The 21,900-nt window shown below is 35.6% G+C and overlaps 1 protein-coding gene across 1 annotated transcript in view; it reads right to left on the bottom strand.

Annotated features, from left to right (window-relative positions):
• The window catches only part of NEB (nebulin), a 156,666-nt gene that overhangs the window by 6,737 nt on the left and 128,029 nt on the right, over window positions 1–21,900 (bottom strand). Inside the window, exons 122-136 of the mRNA XM_075831032.1 lie at window positions 20,698–20,808; window positions 20,284–20,388; window positions 18,238–18,342; window positions 16,219–16,323; window positions 13,455–13,565; window positions 12,899–13,009; window positions 12,210–12,323; window positions 11,433–11,537; window positions 9,908–10,012; window positions 8,375–8,479; window positions 7,691–7,783; window positions 4,839–4,931; window positions 2,507–2,599; window positions 2,015–2,107; window positions 425–517 (exon numbers count right to left, since the gene is read on the bottom strand). Of these exons, the coding sequence (XP_075687147.1) occupies window positions 425–517; window positions 2,015–2,107; window positions 2,507–2,599; window positions 4,839–4,931; window positions 7,691–7,783; window positions 8,375–8,479; window positions 9,908–10,012; window positions 11,433–11,537; window positions 12,210–12,323; window positions 12,899–13,009; window positions 13,455–13,565; window positions 16,219–16,323; window positions 18,238–18,342; window positions 20,284–20,388; window positions 20,698–20,808 (1,542 nt within the window). The remainder of the gene's footprint in view (window positions 1–424; window positions 518–2,014; window positions 2,108–2,506; window positions 2,600–4,838; window positions 4,932–7,690; window positions 7,784–8,374; window positions 8,480–9,907; window positions 10,013–11,432; window positions 11,538–12,209; window positions 12,324–12,898; window positions 13,010–13,454; window positions 13,566–16,218; window positions 16,324–18,237; window positions 18,343–20,283; window positions 20,389–20,697; window positions 20,809–21,900) is intronic.

Consider the following 21,900-nt stretch of genomic DNA (forward strand, 5'->3'; position numbering starts at 1 on the left):
TAATCTACTACATTAGATTATGGCTACAAGGTTACAAATGGATGTGAGATGGTTCTTTAAGTATCGTCCAATGTGTAGAAACTTTTTGTATTAACGCAATAGAAGTGCGCCTTCCTGCGATACCACTATGGAATGTGTGAATCCAACCTTAAAGGCACCGAAGAATAGCATTTGGTTCCCACCAACCATCAGCGCCACATGGTGTCAGTGTGTTAGATACAATGGGTATGGTTATGACTTTTTTGTAAACAATTGGGTATATTATTTTATAGCAGGATTACTGGATCAATTATAAGGGCATAGGGTTACTGCGGAGTAACAACTCTTGGATGGAGCTTTGTTACTTGGGTTCATCATAGGTGTATACACAATAGGTGGCTAAGGGAAAGCAGTTGGATTGTAGAGCGTATTGTCCAGTTGATACCATGCTAATGTTTTCTTGATTGCGTCTGACCCTCTCCATCTCGGGAGTGACAGGTGTTGGGGTTCCTTGCCCCAAGTTCTCTTTGTAAAAAACCTACAGGTTATAAAGGCAGTCAGCATTAGCTATTTCAGACAACAACTAAATAACTCCATAGCTGCCAAAATAGTATAAGGGTATGTTCACACGCTTAGCCAGAAACGTCTGAAAATACGGAGCTGTGTTCAAGCGAAAATAGCTCCTGATTTTCAGACGTTTTTGTAACAACTCGCGTTTTTCGCAGCGTATTTTACGGCCGTTAATGGAGCTGTTTTTCAATGGAGTCAATGAAAAACGTCTCCAAAAACGACCTAAGAAGTGACATGCACTTCTTTTTCGCGGGCGTATTTTGACGCGCCATATTTTGACAGCGACGCGTAAAATTAAGCCTTGTGGGAACAGAACACCGTAAATCCCATTGCAAGCAATGGGCAGATGTTTGGAGACATAATGGTGAAATTTTTTCAGGCGTAATTCGAGGCGTAAAACGCCCTGAAACCACTGCGTGTGAACATACCCTTATACACAATAAAAAAAAATTCTGTTCTCCATTGATTCTCCAAGATGTGATCAGTCTGAGGCCTGATTTATATGGGCATAGTACGGTCGCAACAGCCAGACCCCGAGTGGTTCTTCTGATCGGACTTAGATTACCATAGAATTGAATGGTTCACGGCGATCCTCGCAGTGTGGTAAGTAGAGATAAGTGGATCGTTCTGTACTATGTGCTAATTGGCATTTTCGCCAATCCTTAGAGTTTAATCGGAGAATCTATTTGCCTACTATTTTGTTAAATTTGCCAAAAGTTTATCTCAAACCTGGTAAATCGATTGGCAGAATGTATCTTAATGTCTGGCAAATCTTTTCTGAATCGGTAAAATTCCTATATAAAAAAGTTTGCTCATTTTTTGTAGTAAATCAGGCTTCTGAACGCGTCAATTCATGGGATAAATTGGTTAAAATGTGAAATCCTCATAATAGTCCAAACTGTAAGGAGTAGTAAAACTACAACTCCCAGCATTTATCAGATATTGGAGTCCGCAACTCCAGAATGAACATTGCTACGCTGTAGGCCAATGGCTCCCAACCTGTGGCTCTCCAGTTATGGTGAAACAACAACTCCCAGTCTGCGGCTTTTAGGGCATACTGGGAGTTGTCGTTTTGCCACAGCTGGAGAGCCACAGGTTGAAGACCAGCATTATAGTGAGTAGAGAATCATATAGGAGACAACACTGTAATCAATAAATACCATACAAAACTGTTGAGGATTCTTATAGGAAGAAAGGGAAGGTTATAAAAGGGGCAACAGAAAAAAGGTGGAAGTTCTAGTCCGGGATCATATGGGAAAAACGTTAGCAGACATGACATGTGCGTGAAATGGGGTTTAGAGGGAAATGGGTAACTGGAACTGTGATAGGTAATTGAAAAGGAATTTAGGAAGGAAGATGTGTGATTTTTTTAATGCAGATTATTGACAAGAATCGGCCGGGAGGGCATTTAGTTTCAAAAAATTTTTAAATACTGTTAAAGGAATCTTTTTGGCTTTATAAATACCGAGCTTATATTTTCTTGATTTCGTTTTACTCGCTCCATCTCTGGAGTCACAGGGACTGGGGTTGCTATTCCCAAGGTTTCTTTGTACATAACCTGAAGGTACAAAAAGGTACCCCAAAAATATTATAAATCATAAGGCAAAAAATATATATATATTTTAGACTTCTGTGCAGTGATTGACAAGTTACAGATCAGTCAGATCAGTGATATTCGGCACTTATTTAGTAAGATAGTTAAATATTGGTATAAAAGGTAAAGGTAAAATTATTTATCACGCTTCAAAAATAATATAATTTTAATTTAATGTTAATAGAATTATTCTACAGTTTGAGTGTAAATGTTAACAGACACTCGAAGAGAAATGTCAGTCTAGAAACGTAAAAAATTAAAATTAAAATAAAAAAGTCCTGTATTGGTTACAATGTCATTGTTTTAGAAACTTTTTGTTAAGGGGGAGCGGGGTTTAAACCAACTCCCAACATATGACAGTACCATGCTAATGTTTTCTTGGTTGCGTTTGACACGCTCCATCTCAGGAGTCACAGGAGTGGGGGTTCCATGCCCCAAGCTTTCCTTGTACAAAACCTAGAGACACAAAACAGCGGCCAAGATAGCACCGATAACCAAATGCGAAATTCACTCAATTCAACTAAGTTAAAGTCCAATTTCGTATAAGTTGGTTTTTTTGTAAAATGTTTTGAAAATAAAATTACTAAATTTCTATTATTTCTAATTGTTTGCCTTAATAAGGCAAAAGGTGTTTATTTGCGTCGCAATCCTGAAGCATTTTTTTCCATCCCCATTCTCTACAAATTAAATATCCTATGTATAAAAACTAGCAAAGACAGAGGGGGCAGCACTTTCTTAATGCCTGTAATTTTTGGGGAAGGGCGCTGAGGTTTATTTTCCCTGCCATTTACCTCTCTGCTCTTAAATAACCACACGCTCCATATATCACCAATTATATTTCTATCCATTCTTGGGCTGGCCCTCTGTAGGCCGGGCTCTATGTCTCAGAAGGCCGGTGGAAAGGGCCAATACCATAATAAAAGATAATAAAACTAATTTTATAAAATTACTATGTTTGAGAAATATAAAAAATTAACCTATACAAATTGCTGACCAAAGATTTTTTTTTTTAAAACTTGTCACTTTTATGAATTCGGGCCATAACATAAACCTACATAAGCTTATATAACCTTAGGAAATAGGCAAGGAATATCTCATTTGTACAATATTTATAACATGCTAGTTCCAGAAAGTCTTGCCAGTTAGAGTGCCACTAATATAAAACTCAAATGGCTTTGAAAAAAAATTTAATCTTTACATTAAAAATATAAGATAAAAAAACATGTAAATGTGCTTGTGTACATACAGGATGATTCACATTTTCTAAAGTGAAAAAACTATTGGAATCAGGAATGTGAGGATGTTGGGCTGCTTTGACCAACTCAGGGGAGTAACCAAATCTGGCCCCACCCTCGAGCAGTCATTAACACCCGCATTTTAAAGTTTTGCCTGGTCAAAGTGAGAAACACGCACTTACACTTACACTTACACTTACTTTGTGCCGGTGTTCATCTACAATGTAGTGATTACACCCTCAACTCAATTACAACTGTCTAACATGATATTCTGATAGTGGTTGACTGATGTAAAGTAATAATACAGTAATAAACAGCTGAATCAGACAACTTGTACTGATGTCTGCTCATTATTGGCTACAACACCGTTATCCATATTAACATTATTTTCAATAATGTCAATATCTCAATTTGAAGATTTTTTTTTACCTATTTACAACATGACTTTCCGGAATCAAATCGGTAGAGACTACAAACAGTTAAGGTAAAAAAAAAAAAAGAATCTGTCACCACTATCAAATACCAACTGTATACAGAAAACAAGCAGACCTATCTATCTATCTATCTATCTATCTATCTATCTATCTATCTATCTATCTATCTATCTATCTATCTATCTATCTATCTATCTATCCCCTCTTTAATATCTATCTATCTATCTATCTATCTATCTATCTATCTATCTATCTATCTATCTATCTATCTATCTATCTATCTATCTATCTATCTATCTATCTATCTATCTATCTATCTCATATCTATCTATCTATCTATCTATCTATCTATCTATCTATCTATCTATCTATCTATCTATCTATCTATCTATCTATCTATCCCCTCTTTAATATCTATCTATCTATCTATCTATCTATCTATCTATCTATCTATCTATCTATCTATCTATCTATCTATCTATCTATCTATCTCCTCTCTCATATCTATCAAAAATCTATCAATCTTTCCCATATCTATCTATTTACTCTCATATCTATCTATCATCTGCTATTTGTCTATCTGATACCTATCTACCCAAAATCTTCTATCATTTATCTTTGTGATTTTTATTCATCTATATTCTGTAACTTATCATTTAATATTGTTGCAGCTTATAATACACATTTTCACAACAATAAAGTATTAACGACATCAGTTATAAAATGCAGTTATGGAGCATATACCTTATTACACGACAGTAGGAATGAGGAAACAATGAAGACAGATCTACTAGATACTACGTTAGTTATGGAATTAATGTATTGTTAAAAGAAGATCATATAATACCTCGGCTCTATTGCATTCTGAACACAGGGTGAGACGTTTCTATCGTGTAATGGATTAATATTGAGGCGTATGAGTGATACTGACATTAGGCCGGAAGTGAAGGACCATTTAGTAAAGGGAGAAGGGAGGGACGTTGTCAAACACAATGACTGAGGGGGAAAAAACTTATCAGCCACTACCGAGCTGATGTTCTTCTGTGTCTCCTTTACTCGTTTGACTTCTGGCAGATCAGGAATTGGCGTTCCTTTCCCAATAGTTTCCTTGTATTTAATCTATGAGATTACACATAAAGGAGAGACAAAAAACCATGGACATTTAGCACATTGGACACTTCCATACATGACTGCATGTATGATCGTACACAGATGTCATACATATAGACAATGGAAATTAAGACCCATAAAGATCCATAATATTGGTGCCTGCTGCATACTCAGATCCATTATATTAATGTTTGCCGTGTAGTAAGATTGGTGTTATTGGTGTCTGCCGTGTACTGAGGGCCATAACATTGTGTACTAAGACCTATAATACCGGTGTCTGATGTACGGAGATCCATGACATTGGTGTCTGCCGGATACGAAGGTAAAACATTTTTTGTTGTCTGCCATGTACTAAGATCCATATTATTAGTGTCTGCCATATAATAGGATCCATAATATTGGTATCTGCCATATACTAAAATCTGTAATATTGGGACCTTATCATCTCATCTAAGAAATTAGAGAACATTTCTAATAAAATAAATTTGTGGATGGCTTTCATCTTAAGCAGCTTTAATGTATAAATACAAAATTAAAAAATCCTCAACCCTTGTCATAGTAAACCTAGCCTGGCCATGTTTTACACACAAGCTCCGTTTCCCTTCACGTTAATGTGGGGGAAGGGACGTGACAACCACTCGGCACATTCATGATTCGGCGTCGTAGTTGTCACTATTTACTTCTGTATTATGGGTGCTGGTATATTGATATCTTGAGATTTGACTAAAAGTGTTTGATGTAAAGCAATATTAACTATTATGGCAAAAATAACCATTGTATGTAACAATACACAATACAGTTTACAATGAAGGTTGTGTTATAATGACATACTAGTTATTTGTAATCAAACAATTAGCTGTGTTTATTTTAAGCACAAATACTTTATATAATGATCATACAGTCACTATAATGTTATATATATATATTAGTTATACAGGTGTTGTAATGTTATATATAGTTACAGTTATTGAAATATTATAATGTAGTTATTGTAATGTTATATATAATTATACAGTCATTGTAATGTTATATAGTTATTGTAATGTTATATATAGTTATAATGTAGTTATTGTAGTGTTATATCTACAGGGTGGGCCATTTATATGGATACACCTAAATAAAATGGGAATGGTTGGTGATATTAACTTCCTGTTTGTGGCACATTAGTATATGGGAGGGGGGAAACTTTTCAAGCTGGGTGTTGGCCATGGCGGCCATTTTGAAGTCGGCCATTTTGTATCCAACTTTAGTTTTTTCAATGGGAAGAGGGTCATGTGACACATCAAACTTATCGAGAATTTCACAAGAAAAACAATGGTGTGCTTGGTTTTAACATTACTTTATTCTTTCATGAGTTATTTACAAGTTTCTGACCACTTATAAAATGTGTTCAAAGTGCTGCCCATTGTGTTGGATTGTCAATGCAACCCTCTTCTCCCACTCTTCACACACTGATAGCAACACCGCAGAAGAAATGCTAGCACAGGCTTCCAGTATCCGTAGTTTGCTGCACATCTCGTATCTTCACAGCATAAACAATTGCCTTCAGATGACCCGAAAGATAAAAGTCTAAGGGGGTCAGATCGGGAGGCATTTCTTCTGCGGTATTGCTATCAGTGTGTGAAGAGTGTGTGAAGAGTGGGAGAAGAGGATTGCATTGACAATCCAACACAATGGGCAGCACTTTGAACGCATTTTATAAGTGGTCAGAAAATTGTAAATAACTCATGAAAGAATAAAGTAACGTTAAAACCAAGCACACCATTGTTTTTCTTGTGAAATTCTCGATAAGTTTGATGTGTCACATGACCCTCTTCCCATTGAAAAAACTAAAGTTGGATACAAAATGGCCGACTTTAAAATGGCCGCCATGGTCAACACCCAGCTTGAAAAGTTTCCCCCCTCCCATATACTAATGTGCCACAAACAGGAAGTTAATATCACCAACCATTCCCATTTTATTTAGGTGTATCCATATAAATGGCCCACCCTGTATATATAATGTAGTTATTGTAATGTTATATATATTTACAGTGTATATATACCCAGCAATGGTAATATTTATCACTATATTTAATACAGTTATGGTAATGTTATAAATAACACAGGGATAGTAATGTTCGGCTCTGTTCATATGGCATATTTTGGCGCGTAAAATGCTCTTATTTCACGTTGAAATACACTTGCAATACGTTTGCAAACAACTTCCCAATTTACTGAAATGGGAAATACGCTGTGTACTTTATGCAAAGCATCGTTTTACACTGCTGAATGAAATGGTGCTTAAAAAGACGCTTCAAACTAAAATACGTCTTTAAAATAAACTTCAAATGCGCTCGCAAAACTGAAAAATGCTTTGAAAATACTCGAGTAAACGGCTGGATTTAGAGGTTGATTTCTTTTGAATTCGGCCTCGTATTTTTCAGTCATTCTGCCATGTGAACATAGCCTTTTATATACGTGTAATACAGTCTTGGTTATGTTCTATATATTAAAGTGATGCCTATGTTATATATAATAGTTATGGCAAATTTATTTGTAGTTATAGTGGATTCTAAATTGAAAGATAAAAGCATTAGTAATAAGATTTTTTGGTTTATATGATTTTTTTATACTTCAAATAAATTGCTTAGAAAAAGTTAATATAATGAAGTATAAAACTCTTGCAGCAAGTGCTTATTAGATCATATGTAGGATTTTAATGTGTTATTCTGACAAGTCATTTATGTGGCTTCAATGATTTATTTTTTAATTTAATAATTTTGTACCGTGCTAATGGCGTCCTGTGTTCTCTTAATTCTCTCCATCTCTGGGGTGTGCCCAACAGATGTTCCTGTTCCAATTTCTTCTTTATACTGAATCTTAATAGTCGGAATCAAGGTGACAGGTTAACAACACCACAAAACCATTTGGGGGGGGGGGGGGGATTATGGTTTGTAAATGCCGATGTTTTTAATAGCTCCAATCTTCAGAATTTGGAAATTTATCATTTATACGTTTTAGTATTGATCAAAAAAATTGGTCATCTAATCGGTTATTTTGGAATTGCATCTTGAAGTTAATCTGGAATCCGGAAATTTCCTAGTCATTTAAAATTTTTGGACCTTATTTTTTATAGTTTTTATTTGCGTAAATGAAAATATACATCACGTAATATAAAACAGATGACTTACTAAGACAAGACTAAAAAAAATGGACACATTTAAAAACATACAAGCGGGACAAAGTACAATTTTGATCAGACCCCACAAATATAATAAACTGGATCTATCTAGCCTATTAAAAAAAAGGGATCTAATAATACGGACACAGAAAGCAGGAGCTGATCAGATCAGTGGCCGTTATCTTGTTAGCTTGCTCTATGTAGGACTCGGTTAGAGTATTTGTCTCATACAATATTATGGTATTATTTTTGTTAGAACTTTTTGTAAAAGAATCTAAAAATAATATACCGAGCTGAAATTCTTTTGATTTTCTTTAACACGCAGAATTTCTGGCGTGTCTTTAACCACTGTGACTTTTCCTTTACTTTGTTTAAGGTCAACTTGGTACTGTAGCTATAAGAAAAGAGTAGACATTGTATTAAGGTTTAAATTAAAATGAATCTAGAATTCTAGAAGATAAATCAGTGAATTAGATAATTTATGATGATCAAGATCAAAATCAGGACATGGATACAGACTTTACGAATAATTTAACAAAGTACCGTTATTGCATTACACAATGTAATGCAATATATATGACACTAATATATTTAAGTCAGAACAATAAATAAACATATATGTATCACATGGCGGGAGACAAGCAGTTGACATGTGATCACATTTCGAGAGGATAGACGGCATTCTGGACGAATGTTTTTGAAAAACTGGTATTTGTGTGTTACAGACTTTGGCACAGTTGGAGTTATATATAAAAATATAAGTTTTTCTTCGGTAGAAGTGTCAATTCAAGTCCTAATGTATTAGGATATATGAAAACATTAAATATTCTATAAATATTCTAGAGAAGTCGAGTAAGAAGAGTACTGATATATATATATATATCTCAATTTAATGTGCTTGTACGCTTTGGACAATCCATTTTTTGTTGGAAGGGTACCCCAATGATAAGCTATTCACAGGGCTTGGACCTTCAGTGATCAGCTGTAATCCGTGGTGGAACTTGTCAGAAAGGGTTGAATTCTCCTGGCGGTAGGGCATTACATGGAGTCCATTAAAGTCAATTGGCTGTCCATGTAATGCACAGATGTTTTGTGTCATCCAGGCACACTCTCTTGGTAGCGGCTTCTGCTCCAGCAGATGGGGGTCCTTCATGTTCTTACAATGGGCAGAGACGTACATAGAGTGGTCCTATAGCAGAATTCAAAATGGGGCCCCACCTCTTTTACCAGTTCACAATGTTGCATACCTGTATTAAGGGTCTAAAGATAACAGTGCTTATTTGCCTAATACCCTTCTCACATTCTCACATTCCTTACATAGAGTGGAAGGGCAGAATGATCCTCTGTTTACAATGCCATTTTTGTAGAGGATTGTCCTTCTTAGGTTCCTACCACCCAATGGGTACTGGATCCAACAAACCTGGTATAGGCCCCATCTTCTCAATGGGCCTCCTCTCTATGGTCTCATAGCAGGTGAATGTTCTTCATCTACTGTATGTACTTTCTTTACAATGTGTTCTCTAAATCCGACAAACCCTTTAACTGTATCAGTTGAAATTAATGTCATGTTTTAATAATATTAAAAAGATGAAACAGAACATGACGCAATGTTTTTTCTTATGACTATCTTACCCATCTTCTGGGTTCTTCCCGTAATTGTGAGGTACCAAGATTGTCATAGTGTGAATTAATTTTACTGAGAATTTTATTTGAATGTGACCTTTTTTTTTTTTAAAGTGAGAATTTTTTCTAGTATTTTTAGTTTTGGTAAATGAAGTAATAATTGTAATTTATAGAAATGGAATATCGTTAATAGACTTACAGTACTGAAGTTCTTCTGGTTTTCACGGACTCTCTGCATTTCTGGGGTGTCTACTACAGGTACATAACAAGACATTGTTCTTTCTGCATCCTCTTTGTACTTTTTCTGTTGGAGTTGAGGAATAACCAAGTAAGAAATGTAAAAAAAAATATAAAAAAAAATTGAAATGTTTTGTACTTTCTAAGTTTTCTCCCTGTAACATATAGGAAATTTCAACTATATAGAAATATGTATGAGATTTTAATAAAAAAAAAAAAAAAAAAAGTTAATATAACCACAAAGAACATATTCATACATGACCGCCATTGTGGTTTTGTAAGAAAAGGATTGTCATTCAATGTGCATTACATTACTGTGCTTTACAATGCCTCATGCACATGGCAAAGACGTGTTGGTGGAGCCTGTATGACGTCACACAGAATCTCTATAGTTCTGTATCATGGGGCCAAAGCCACTTCATGTACTGCCATGCGGTACTTTTTGTTTTTGCCCAAGAACGCTGCAGCCAGATGTTACTTCAAAAGGGTTTTCCACTTTCTGAAAACTGATGATCGGTGCGTGTCCGACACCCGGCCTCCAGGTGGCGGACGATGTTGCCGGAAGCAGCTTGCTCCGGTCAAAGAATAGCGGCCGAGCTGCAGTATTGCAGCTCTGCTCCTATTTAAGAGAATAGGAGCAGAGCTGCAGTTCTGCCGAACGGCCGCTATGCAGTGGTCGGAACCATCTGCTTCCGGCTCCAACTACTGCATCCCGTTCCAAACAACCGGTACACCGAGGCAGCCGGAGTTGCTGATCGGCGCGGGGTCCGGATGATGGACACGCACGGATCATATACTGATGACCTATCCGGTGGATAGGTCATCAGTTTTCAGAAAGTGGACAACCCCTTTAAGGTTTGTATTAAAATACAAGAAAGCCTACATACACAGAGTTTTGGTTTGTGCTGTTTTTGTGGAATTTATGGGGTCAGCATGCTCTAGGTATGGTGTTTTTTCTGACATTTTTTTCAATAGGCGTCTCTGTAAGATGTCAACAACACCAGAAAAATGCATGTACAAAAACTATTCTAAATAAAAAATTTTAAAAAAAAGCACCAAAAATGCAGCTTGAAACACTAGACAAAAAAACCTGTATGAAGGAGGCTTATATGGCATGCAATGGAATATACCACAATTCTTTTCTTATGGTTTCCGTAAGCCTCCATATGAAATCTGAGGCATGCAGAGTCTATAGATTATTAGCCTATAGATAGTAAGCCTATGACCATGTCAACTTGACATGTACACAACATATTTTCTTAAGAATTAGACTGGATAAAAAGAAGTCTAAGGAGTAACATTATGGAGAATGAGTATTGTTTTTAAAATTTCCCTTCGTTGAGTAATATGGGTAGTCCCATCACAACTGGTCATCTCTCCGACCCTAAGCTTACTCAATCCACCTGATGGCACAGCAACAAAGTATTATTTTTACTAAAGCATCATAAGGAAGTCCACAGTTAATGAAGAATGAACCATATGATCACCTGGCTAGAAAGATTTTTGACTTGTTGAGCATGGATAATTTCCGGTGTGTCCACAACCGATGTGTAATTGGCCTTATCCATTTGGGCAGATTGCTTGTATTTCACCTATAGTAGGATAAATACAATTTAAATGAAACCTAAAAATATGTTACTATTATTAGTTATCACATTTGCCTACGAGTGAAAATGTTCAATGGGCCACTATTCAAATTCCCCCAAAGTCCTACCTTTTAGCTTGGCATTGTTTCACTACAGATGTGTCCACCCTTAACTTTTCATGAACTGCGTTGTTATATGATTTGTGATGATACTAATTCACTACAATCTTGAGGTATCCGTTTGATTTTTTACATGTTTGTTTAACATCTCGGGCCATGCATCTCGGGATATGTTGGGTTTGGAGATGAGGTAAGGAAGGACACATCTGTATGTTCATACAAGGCTTGACTTCACTAGTCTTATACTCAGGCCCGGACTGGTATTCTGCCCAACTGGGCAGATCCCCAGTTGGATGCTCAGGTTGGCACTCTTTTGTGGGCTACCCACCAGACAGTGGCGTCGCTAGAACAGAGCGCCACTTTCAACAGTATCCGCGTTCTTCGGCTGTGGATACAGTTTAAACATATGGCAAAGCAGGGAGCCAATGGCACCCTGCCCTGCCATTCTTTGTCTTGTAGGCCATGGGCCGCTGTAGCCGGTGGGGTATTTGTACCAGGACTGCTTTTTAGTCTCAGTTAGACTTTATATGAAATATGGTTTGTGCAAACAATCAAGTACCTGGCTTGCGATATCAGTTGCGTTCTTTGCTCTCATGTAGTCTGGCGTTTCCATGACCAATGTTGATAGACACCTTCCTTTGATCTCCAGTTCCAATGTTTTCTTATATTCTTTCTGTTTTGTAAAATAAAAAATGGGTATGTGTTTATTAAATCGTTAAGAAAAAGTGTTAGTCAAGAGGTCCATTGTATTAATATGACATTATTCAAGATTCGACACAACTCAATACCACTGCATGTATTTTTTTTTCACAGCAGTATTTTTTCTGGTTGCATGAAAGTCCATTATTGACCATGACATGAGTAGTTCATGCAACGATGGCCAGCGGTTTAGGGAGGAGAATAGAGTTACATCATAAGTTGTCTATTTAGTTGTCCCATATCAAAAATGTGCGTATGTGTGTGGCTTCAGTCATAAAGCTGTAGTCATAACTTGTCATCTCTTTCAAACAAAAATGAAGAACGATTTTGTAATGGAGTGGCCCTAAAGGGGGGTTGAGCCCTGTATAGTTTTAGAAATAGGCAAAGGTCCAAGTTTATAGACTGAATCTAAATGGTCATTGACATGTCTCAATGGAATCAGTTTTCCTCTTTATGTTAATGTCGTGATACCTTTTTTAGAGGTTTTCTGTTAGTTATAACTCAAACTAATAAGATTATCAAAGCCAGTATAACTTAAAATGCTCATACCGCATTTAATATTTGAGTTGCATTTTTGGCTCTTAATAGCTCGGGAGTCTCTTCCAATGCAGTGAGGCCTCGTCCTTTGATAGTATCGTCCCAGTCCTTTCTGTACTCCTTCTACAGGGTTAACAGAGAAAAAAAAAATTCTAGGCACAACCACAAATTGCTCAAAAAAAAAATCCAAAACGACATACAAACAACAAAAAAAAAAACAATACAAACTACCAAACAAACACTACACCACTCAACTGTTATAAACACACACTATAACATACAAAATCTTTACGTACAACAGTTATTTGTTTTATTTTAATAGGAAAATGATCTAATAATTGCTGAGATTACATGTCAAGATTAAGCGGAAACCGTTAATTGGTTTGAAGCGGTATTTAGTATGAATCTGCTATATAAATAATATCTCAAATACAATGAGCACATACAACAGGCGTACACATACGAGCAATACTGTGTACAAGACAGCAACATAAAGAAATGGGATGTAGTGGTTATTAGTGGAATTATTCTGATTGATTGTAGAAGTGAGAGATTGAGGAGATGCTACCTCGCTTGCTATTTTTGTTGCATATCTGACATGTAACAATGACGGCGTAACCTCCAAACCAGTAAGGTTTCTGCCCTTAATACATTCTTCCAAGTCTTTCTTATATTCTTTCTGATGAAGGTAGGAAGAAAAATATGACACAGAGTAGAATGCTATTATTTCATTTTTTATACTCAAGACCATAGTTGGGATCAATGGCTCTATCCGATACAGGGTAAAAATATTTTGTTTCCATTCAATTATTTTTATATGCTATTTCAAAAGCGCTGGCTTTTTTTTTATGGAAAGTAACTCAAACATTTATGACATATGGCATACCACCTCTGGAACCGGCACCTATATCCAGAATAGTGGTCACCCAACCTACTTGGTGAGGCGGCATCCAGGCAAAGAATATATGGAGAGGTTGACGCAAATGTGTTTGGCTCTCTCCATTCATTCCTATGGGAGTTACGGAAACAGCCGAGCCCACTGCTTGGCTGTTTCTGTAATGCCCGTAGAAATACAAAGAGAGCCTCATCAGACGGGACAGGGGTCGGTAAACCCCTGTTTTGGAGATAGGTGTGGGTCCCAAAGGTGGGGCCCGCATCTGTCAGACATTTTTGTCATATCCCATGGATATGCCATATATGTTTAAGTTGGGAATACACCTTTTTGAATAACTTTGAGAATACATTTTTTCACTTATCGTGTACAGATCCTGGGATATAGCTATGCATTATAGTCCAGAGCTGCATTCACAATTCTGAAGGCTTCTGACCTGAAATCTCCCAGCATTCCTTGATGTCTTAGTATCTGCGCAGAATGTCTGCTTGCTCTGGTAAATTGCATTCTGGTATCTTCCAACCAGGCAATGTACATGAATCGACTGTATGAAAAACTAAACTATTCTAATGCATTATAGAAGCTCAGCTAAGCTGCCAGCCTAGGGGTGTGTCTGTCAACAAGCTTGTCGATTGTTTACAATATCAACTAGCAGAATTGTGAATACAGCTCTGGAGTATAATACAGCATGAAACTCAGGATCATTAAGTAATGTATACATAAGTTACTTAACTTTTAATCTTGGCTTTACACACAGCATTTTGCTGTGCTTTTCCTAGTTTTTGTTGGTGTTTTTTTTGTGAGGTCAGATGTTATATTAAAGTCTATAGCCAAATATAAAATGCACTACATACACTGTGTATTGGTTTCTGGCGTCTTTGTAGTCAGTGGCATTTTTTTTTTTTAAACGCAGCATTCTCTGGGTGTGGCGTTTTTCTGGCTTTTTTCCCCCCATAGGCTTCTCTATAATACTTCAAAAACGCCATAAAAAAAATGCCAGACGAAATCTGTATAAGGGAATCCCTATATAGTATATAAAATGGTGTTCAAATGTGAACATACCATTCAAATATTGTTGAAGTGGCTATTTTTTTTTTCGTGTTTAAAGGAAATACATAGACTACATTAAATGAAATCTGAATGGACCAGTACAATTATATTTCTTATACCTGCATATTTCAGCTTGTATAAGTTTTCCATTTAACATAAAAACAACTTCAAGCTTCTAGGCTTGAGTGACTAACATATCAGTTCATATACAGCGACGGCTTAAACGAACATGGACCCAACTGTGTCTTTAACACTACAAATATATTTAAATATATTTGAGAAGGAAAATGTAATAATAAACAAAATACATTTTATTTAAAAACTAAAAGCAGACCACCATGACAGAAAAAAAACAAAGATATTCAGAAATAAAATCAAATTTGTAAAAAATAAAAAAATTAAATAATTTTAAACGTTGCATTAACATCCAAAATTAAAACCTGGGGAAAAAACAACAAAAACAATAAAAAGTAAAAAAATAATTTTTTTGTTTAATATTTTTTTAAAGATATTTAAGGAAAATTAAAAGGAGTTGTCCCCCTAATAAATATAATATTTCCCAGTTCAAACACGCAAAACATAAGAATTTTTCAATTGAAATAATTTTGAAAAAAATGCTCCTGTCTCTAGATATTGCTGTTACATACATGTTTTGGCGCCCCCTGGTGTTCTTTTGATTCCCTCTCAGAATGTCCACCTATGCTGTCCAATGCCGGTGGTCACACATGTTTACTAGCTCAGTCCCACCATATGAACCCTCTTATATACGGATGACGGAGTGATTCCTGCTCTTGTGCAGGCCAGACAGTATGATTCAGCGCACTAGAAGCTTCTTCATAGCACTTAATGAAGTGGAGATTCTGAGAGTGAATCAAGAGAATAGGTGGACAATGGAGAGCTGAGAGGAGTCGTGTACGGGATCATAGAAAGTCTATGAGCGTGTACACCGCTATGTTTGGCTCTCCGAGGATCAAAGCCGATCACAGCTGAGTAGGTACAATACTCAACTGATTGATTCTGCCGCATTATTTCAGCAAACAGTGGTGGTCTTTGCACCCAGACCCCAACCGATCAAAATTTCTGACATCTCACTATGAAATTTTTTTCACAACTTTTATTCAATAATTAGACCTGATGCTATTAATATTATCTAGGATTAAACTTGTTACTATATACATCAAAACTGACTTTAATGAGTGCTGCTGCCCCTGCGTTTCAGAAATCGGTGGAGGTCTCAACACCCCGACCCCCAGCGATCAAAACTTGTGGTCTGCAGAAATTTTTTCAAATTACATTTACCTTTTAAGCAAATTATTTAACACCAGTGGGGTATATATGTTCCCTGTAAATATGTTAAATACAGTAGTAGCCACAAGTCTATAATACTTACGTCACTTTGCATGTGTTGTGCCTCTTTAGCTGTCACATAGGTTGGGGTCTCAAAGTCCAGCATTGCTTTACCTTTTTCTTTTTCATACTTCTCTTTATATTTAACCTAATTGTTGTAAAGTGTAAAAAAAAAAAAAAAATAAGCTCAAGAAACCAATTGTTGCATTAATATTTTCAATATAGTTAAAAAAAATTACTATTTTTCAATCGCTAGCTCGTTCATGATTTTTGGCAAAAAAATAATGTTTATATAATATTAAGGCCCAGTTTTCTATTAGGCTTCGTTCACATCCGTCATTTTGACAGAATCAATACTGTAGTCGGCTGCGCTATTCCGGGAAAACGACGGAACCCTTACTCAACTGAGACAAACGGAAACCATTGGCACCGGATCCATGACCATTGAAATCAATGGTGATGCAAACGGAAACCTATGGTGTTCATTTGTTTCAGTCAGGGTCCCGTTCTGACGGGAAGCTCAGACGGAACGTCAGAACGGGACCCTGACGCAGATGTGAACGAAGCCTTAGATATACATTTTTAGTAAATACCATTTTCACTCCCGGTTATCTTAGTAAATAGTTAACAATCTCACACTTTTCAATTACTTTAGGAAAAAATTATTTTCAGGAGCAGAGCAATATCTGTAGGAGATTTCTAATTTTGGAACATACTGGGCAGCAGATAATAGTTATTTCACAGTAGCTTCATTTATAAAAGTTCAAGAGATTTTATCTTTATGAAAAATACTAAAAAAAGATGTATATACTACTTGTCTTCTCCACTGTCGAAAAATATAACAAAGGAAATGAGTCTTTGATACAAGACATTACAAAAAAAAAAAAATCATGTTACAAATAAATGACTCCTTGTTCTCTTTGCTGTTGGTGAAAATGGTATTTGCAAATTTTTCAAAAAGACTTTTGTGCATGGAAAGCTTGCAATTATTTTTTTTCAGTTTGGTTGATAAAGATATAATATTTGTTAGGCCCCTTTCACATTACATTATGTTCAACGCATACGCGTTTCACTTATATGTCATGAAAAGCTATTGAAATACTCATGACGTTACCTATAGGCTCCCATGTTAAAAAAAAAAAAAAAAATGTATACTTTTTTTTTCGGAATCCTGTGTATGGAATAGTGTCGTCTAGTAGGCTGTTCCATAGCTAAAATAAAAAAAAACTATATGCCAACATATACGGTACCACCCGACGGAACCCATTAGGACACTCTTTTGGCCTCCGTCGAGATAATGGAGTCCAAATATCACATTTAGTACGTACGTTGGGAGCTTTCTTGTTGTACATTCTAAATGTAGGCGAAATGTAATGTGAACAGGTCCTTAGTAATGTCTTTTTTGGAAATAAAACAAAAAAAAGGTGTAATACCATACTGTTTTTTTTTTGTTTTGTTTTATTTAAGGAAACCTGTCGGCTGTTTTATGCCCCTTCAAATGCGATATAGGTGCTGGAGAGTTTTTTCTGAAGATACCCATGTGTGCCACAATAGTCTTTCTCAATGGCCAGCATTGGTGGCAGACATGGGTATAACTTACAAATATTTTTCCATCGACTATATTGTGGTTACAGCAGTTTAGGTGGCATAAAATAGTAGGTTCCCTTTAAACCATTTTACATTTTTTCCTTTTTTTTTCAAATGTGTACTGTGTTATTTATTGATTAAATGGATTCAATTTATATGGATAAATGAATGATATAAAATTACTGTATTGATTAATTAAATATTTTAATATTAAGTAATTATTCAGAGAGCCAATAAAATGAATCCATTAGGCCTCATGTAAATGACCGTATTATGTATTCACGCTGTATGAGTCCATAATACGGTGCCCATACTGGTTCAATGTTATATGGAGGTTTTCTAACAGATTCATATGGAAGGATTGCGTTTAGAGGAGAATACGGTGCCTATCGGGGAGCGATTTCGGGTCCTTGTTAGGCCTTAAATTCATACAATACATCATAAGGATAGAATTTCCATACAGTATTAGACTTACTATGCTCTGCAGTTCCGTGGCCTCCTTTACATGAACTTGTTCAAGTGTATCAGGCACTATTTGGTAGTGACCCTTACTCTTCCGATATTCCTTCTTGTACCGGTACTGAAGGGAAGTGTCAAAAACTGCCTCAATCATAGCCTAACAAGTCATCTGTCTGCTATTGGACCCAAGGTTATTTTGCGACATTAATTTAAAATAATCTAATTAAATAATAATGCTAGAAAATAATAAAAATAATATAATAATCTTTATATAGCGCCAACCTTTTCTGCAGCGCTTAATATAATTCTAGTAATACATACATCAATATTTAAGGATTTATCTAAATAATATTAATATAAAATACAATTAGCCTTGTTCTTTCGTTTCTTATATAATATATATCGGTTGGTTGAATCCTGCTAAAAATATCCATAAAAATAAAATATTACTTTTTTTTTCTCATATATACGTTGACGTTTTGATAAATGATATTATTATTTTTTTTAAATGTCACTTTTGTGAGAGGAGAAATCAAACCAAAATTAAGGTTATGAAAAGAAATATCCAAACTACTGTATTATTATTAGAAAAATAAATAGGTTACAGGGATTTTATTTTGGTTTATAAATTATTTAGAATTATTAATGACTATATTATTTTGTCTAATAGTTGTTATATTAAAATATCTGAAATATTATTCAGCATAGTTAATTTGAATGAATAAAAGAATGAAAATAGTTAAGGACTATTTGAATTAGTGGTTATGCTCATTATTTTGTAACGTAAAATAAGGGTCTACCCTTAAATACCATTTTGTTATTTTTGTCTAAATTGGTTCAATAGTATGCACTGATTTAATTTCTTACTATATCTTCATAGTCATCTAAGATTTTTTTATACAGAGCTCCAAATCCCCTGCATAGACATAGAGATAAATGGTAGAATTCTGTCTGCAGCCACCACTAGAGGGAGCTTGCTGCATACAGTCTATACACTGAACTCAATAATAAACCAGTATGCAGTAGCTCCTTATCTCCCTCTAGTGGTGACTTCAGGCAAAATAAATGTTAAAGGGACACTCCGGCCAAAACTAAACTTTCCCATGTGTACCATTATGGTATTCCATGTGTCAATCTCATCTGTTATTTTTCTTGCTGCTTCTATCTCTATATATCAGACTGGGATGGTTGCTTAGCAGCAGTGTGAATCAGGCTCAGTGACACACTTTCTCTACTTGAGTCTATGGAGATCTATGTGTCACCCATCACAGGCCTTAGCAGTTCCTTTACCACACTAGTTTTGCACACGGGGCGACAGAAATGTCTATCATCAGCTACCACTGATACTTGGACAGGTTCCTGTCACACAGGTATAATGTAGAAGAATATAGTGCAGCATCCCTGTGTGTATACTTATGGTTTGTTAGCTTATTTAGGAGAATATTGAGAAAATGATAATCGCAGTGTCCCCCAGCATGCAGAAATGGTATGGTCTTTAGCTGGTCATGTGATGCTGTGCTGAAGCATCATAGGATTGATAGCAAAGCAGAAAGGAAGAGAAAGCTGGGGAAATCTGAGAATCAAGATGGAGGCTTTTTTAAAACACAGACAAGGCAGCAGTTCAAAAAGTAAGTAGAGTATATATAACAGAAGTGTAGAGTGCGGAATACAGTCAGGTGGGGGGTGCAGACATGGAAAGTTGTGTTTACACTGGAGCTCTTCTTTAAGTTTTAAATCTATGTCTAAGCAGGGCATTCGGAGCTCTGTGTTTTAACTATAACCACTCTAAAATTATATTAAGAAATTAATCAGCACAGAATTTTGAACCCCAAAAAAACAACAAGATTATAAAGGGTGGAGATTCACGTTCAGTTTAACGAGCTCAGCTTTATTAATATCTAGTAAAGAGCTGAATGGAAATTAGGTGGGTAAATAAGAAAAGGATAGCTACCAACTGAGGCCCAAGACGAAATGCAGAGCAATTAGCTTCATCGGTTATAGCAGGAAGAAATAGAAGTGAGGATTATGGAGGTAAAGTGATTATTTTTGGTTTGGGACTTACATCACTTGATAATTTGCTTGTACTAGTGATATGCTGCATGTTCAAGGATTCCGCCATATCTGTCACTGGTTTGTGGAGCTTCTTAAGGTCGGCCTTATATTTAACCTACAATCAAATGATGAAAAAAAAATTGTCAGCCTAAAGCATATATAAAAAATAAATAACAATGAGCCTCATTTCCGAAAACTGTCCAAAAAGTAAAAAAAAAATGGCCTTGTTGCCAACAGGAACCAATCAGAGCTCAGCTTTCATTCCATACATTTTTTTGGGAAAATAAAAGCTGTACTGTGATTGGTTGCTATGGGTAATAAGGTCGGTTTTTCTGTTTGACAGTTTTGATAAATCGGGTCTAATGTGTTATTTAAAATAAATATCTAATGCTCCATTTGACAGCTTTGCCATCTTATAATTTACCTCACTAGCAAATGTGTTTGCGTCCTTCATTGTCTGGTAAATTTGGGCCTCCTTGTGGTCGTATTGAGGTTTCTTGCCCTTATCTTTTGAAAAGTTTTCCTTGTACTTCACCTGTTGAGTAATATCATGAATGTCAAATTAAGCAAAATCGTGAAAAGAATTCCTATATTCTCGTGAGACGGAAACACCTAAAATAAAGGCAGACATAATAATAACAACAAGTAAAATGTAAAGATTCTTGCAGAAACATTCTCCAAATCATTACCTAACAAATATATATGATAAGCCTGTTTATGTATGTAAAAAAAAAAAAAAAAGTGCAGGATATCAAATAAAAGGGCAAAATGATGTGCATTCTGTGTAAGAATTTGAACAAGAAATGAGCTGAAAAGCAATTTTTGTTCGAAAAAGAAATTCCCAAAAAGTTAAACATTTGGATATGAAAAATAGAGGTCTAATTACTTGCAGTAAAAATATTTGGTTCGATTCATTTACTAAGTACAAACAAATGCACATTATTTATGATTTAAAATTGCGGAATGCATGCGAGAGACATAAAAAATAAATAAATAAAAATGTACAAAAACCTAGAATATATTTAAAAAAAAAAAAAAATACAAACAAACCTCAACACCCATTCATTGAAATGATGTACATCTATTACATTATACTGTAAACCAGTAATCTTTAACATTAAGTTTTCCAGTTGTTGGGAAACTACAACTCTCAGCTTGCCCAGACACCTGTAGTTTGTCAGAGCATGCTGGGAGTTGTAATCTCCCAACAGCTTGTTAGCTACAGGTTGGAGACCACTGCTATAAAGGGTAATTTAACACGACTTCACTAAAATATTGTGCACTTACTACAAACTAAATTTGACAGCACATATAAGGTACATGAAATAAATCAATGTGCAGATATACAAAAAGTTGTCTGTGACTTACAAAAAACAACAACAGGCAACTTTTACTCCAGCATGCACGATGGACACTTATAAAGTTTTGCTGTCAATTTACATTACAAAGAAGCAGTTTCCCATTAAAACATGTAACAGCAAACAATTGTAGGTGTCCCATGAATTAAAGCCACTTAGGCCTCATTCATACGGGGGTATTGTACCCAGACCCCAACGCTGTTCTACTCAACTGAATTTACAGCACCATGAACCCCTAAAGTGCTATAAGTTCAGTTTAGTGGAACCAT

This window comes from Rhinoderma darwinii, chromosome 6 (genome assembly GCF_050947455.1).
Source record: "Rhinoderma darwinii isolate aRhiDar2 chromosome 6, aRhiDar2.hap1, whole genome shotgun sequence".
Classification (NCBI taxonomy): domain Eukaryota; kingdom Metazoa; phylum Chordata; class Amphibia; order Anura; family Rhinodermatidae; genus Rhinoderma; species Rhinoderma darwinii.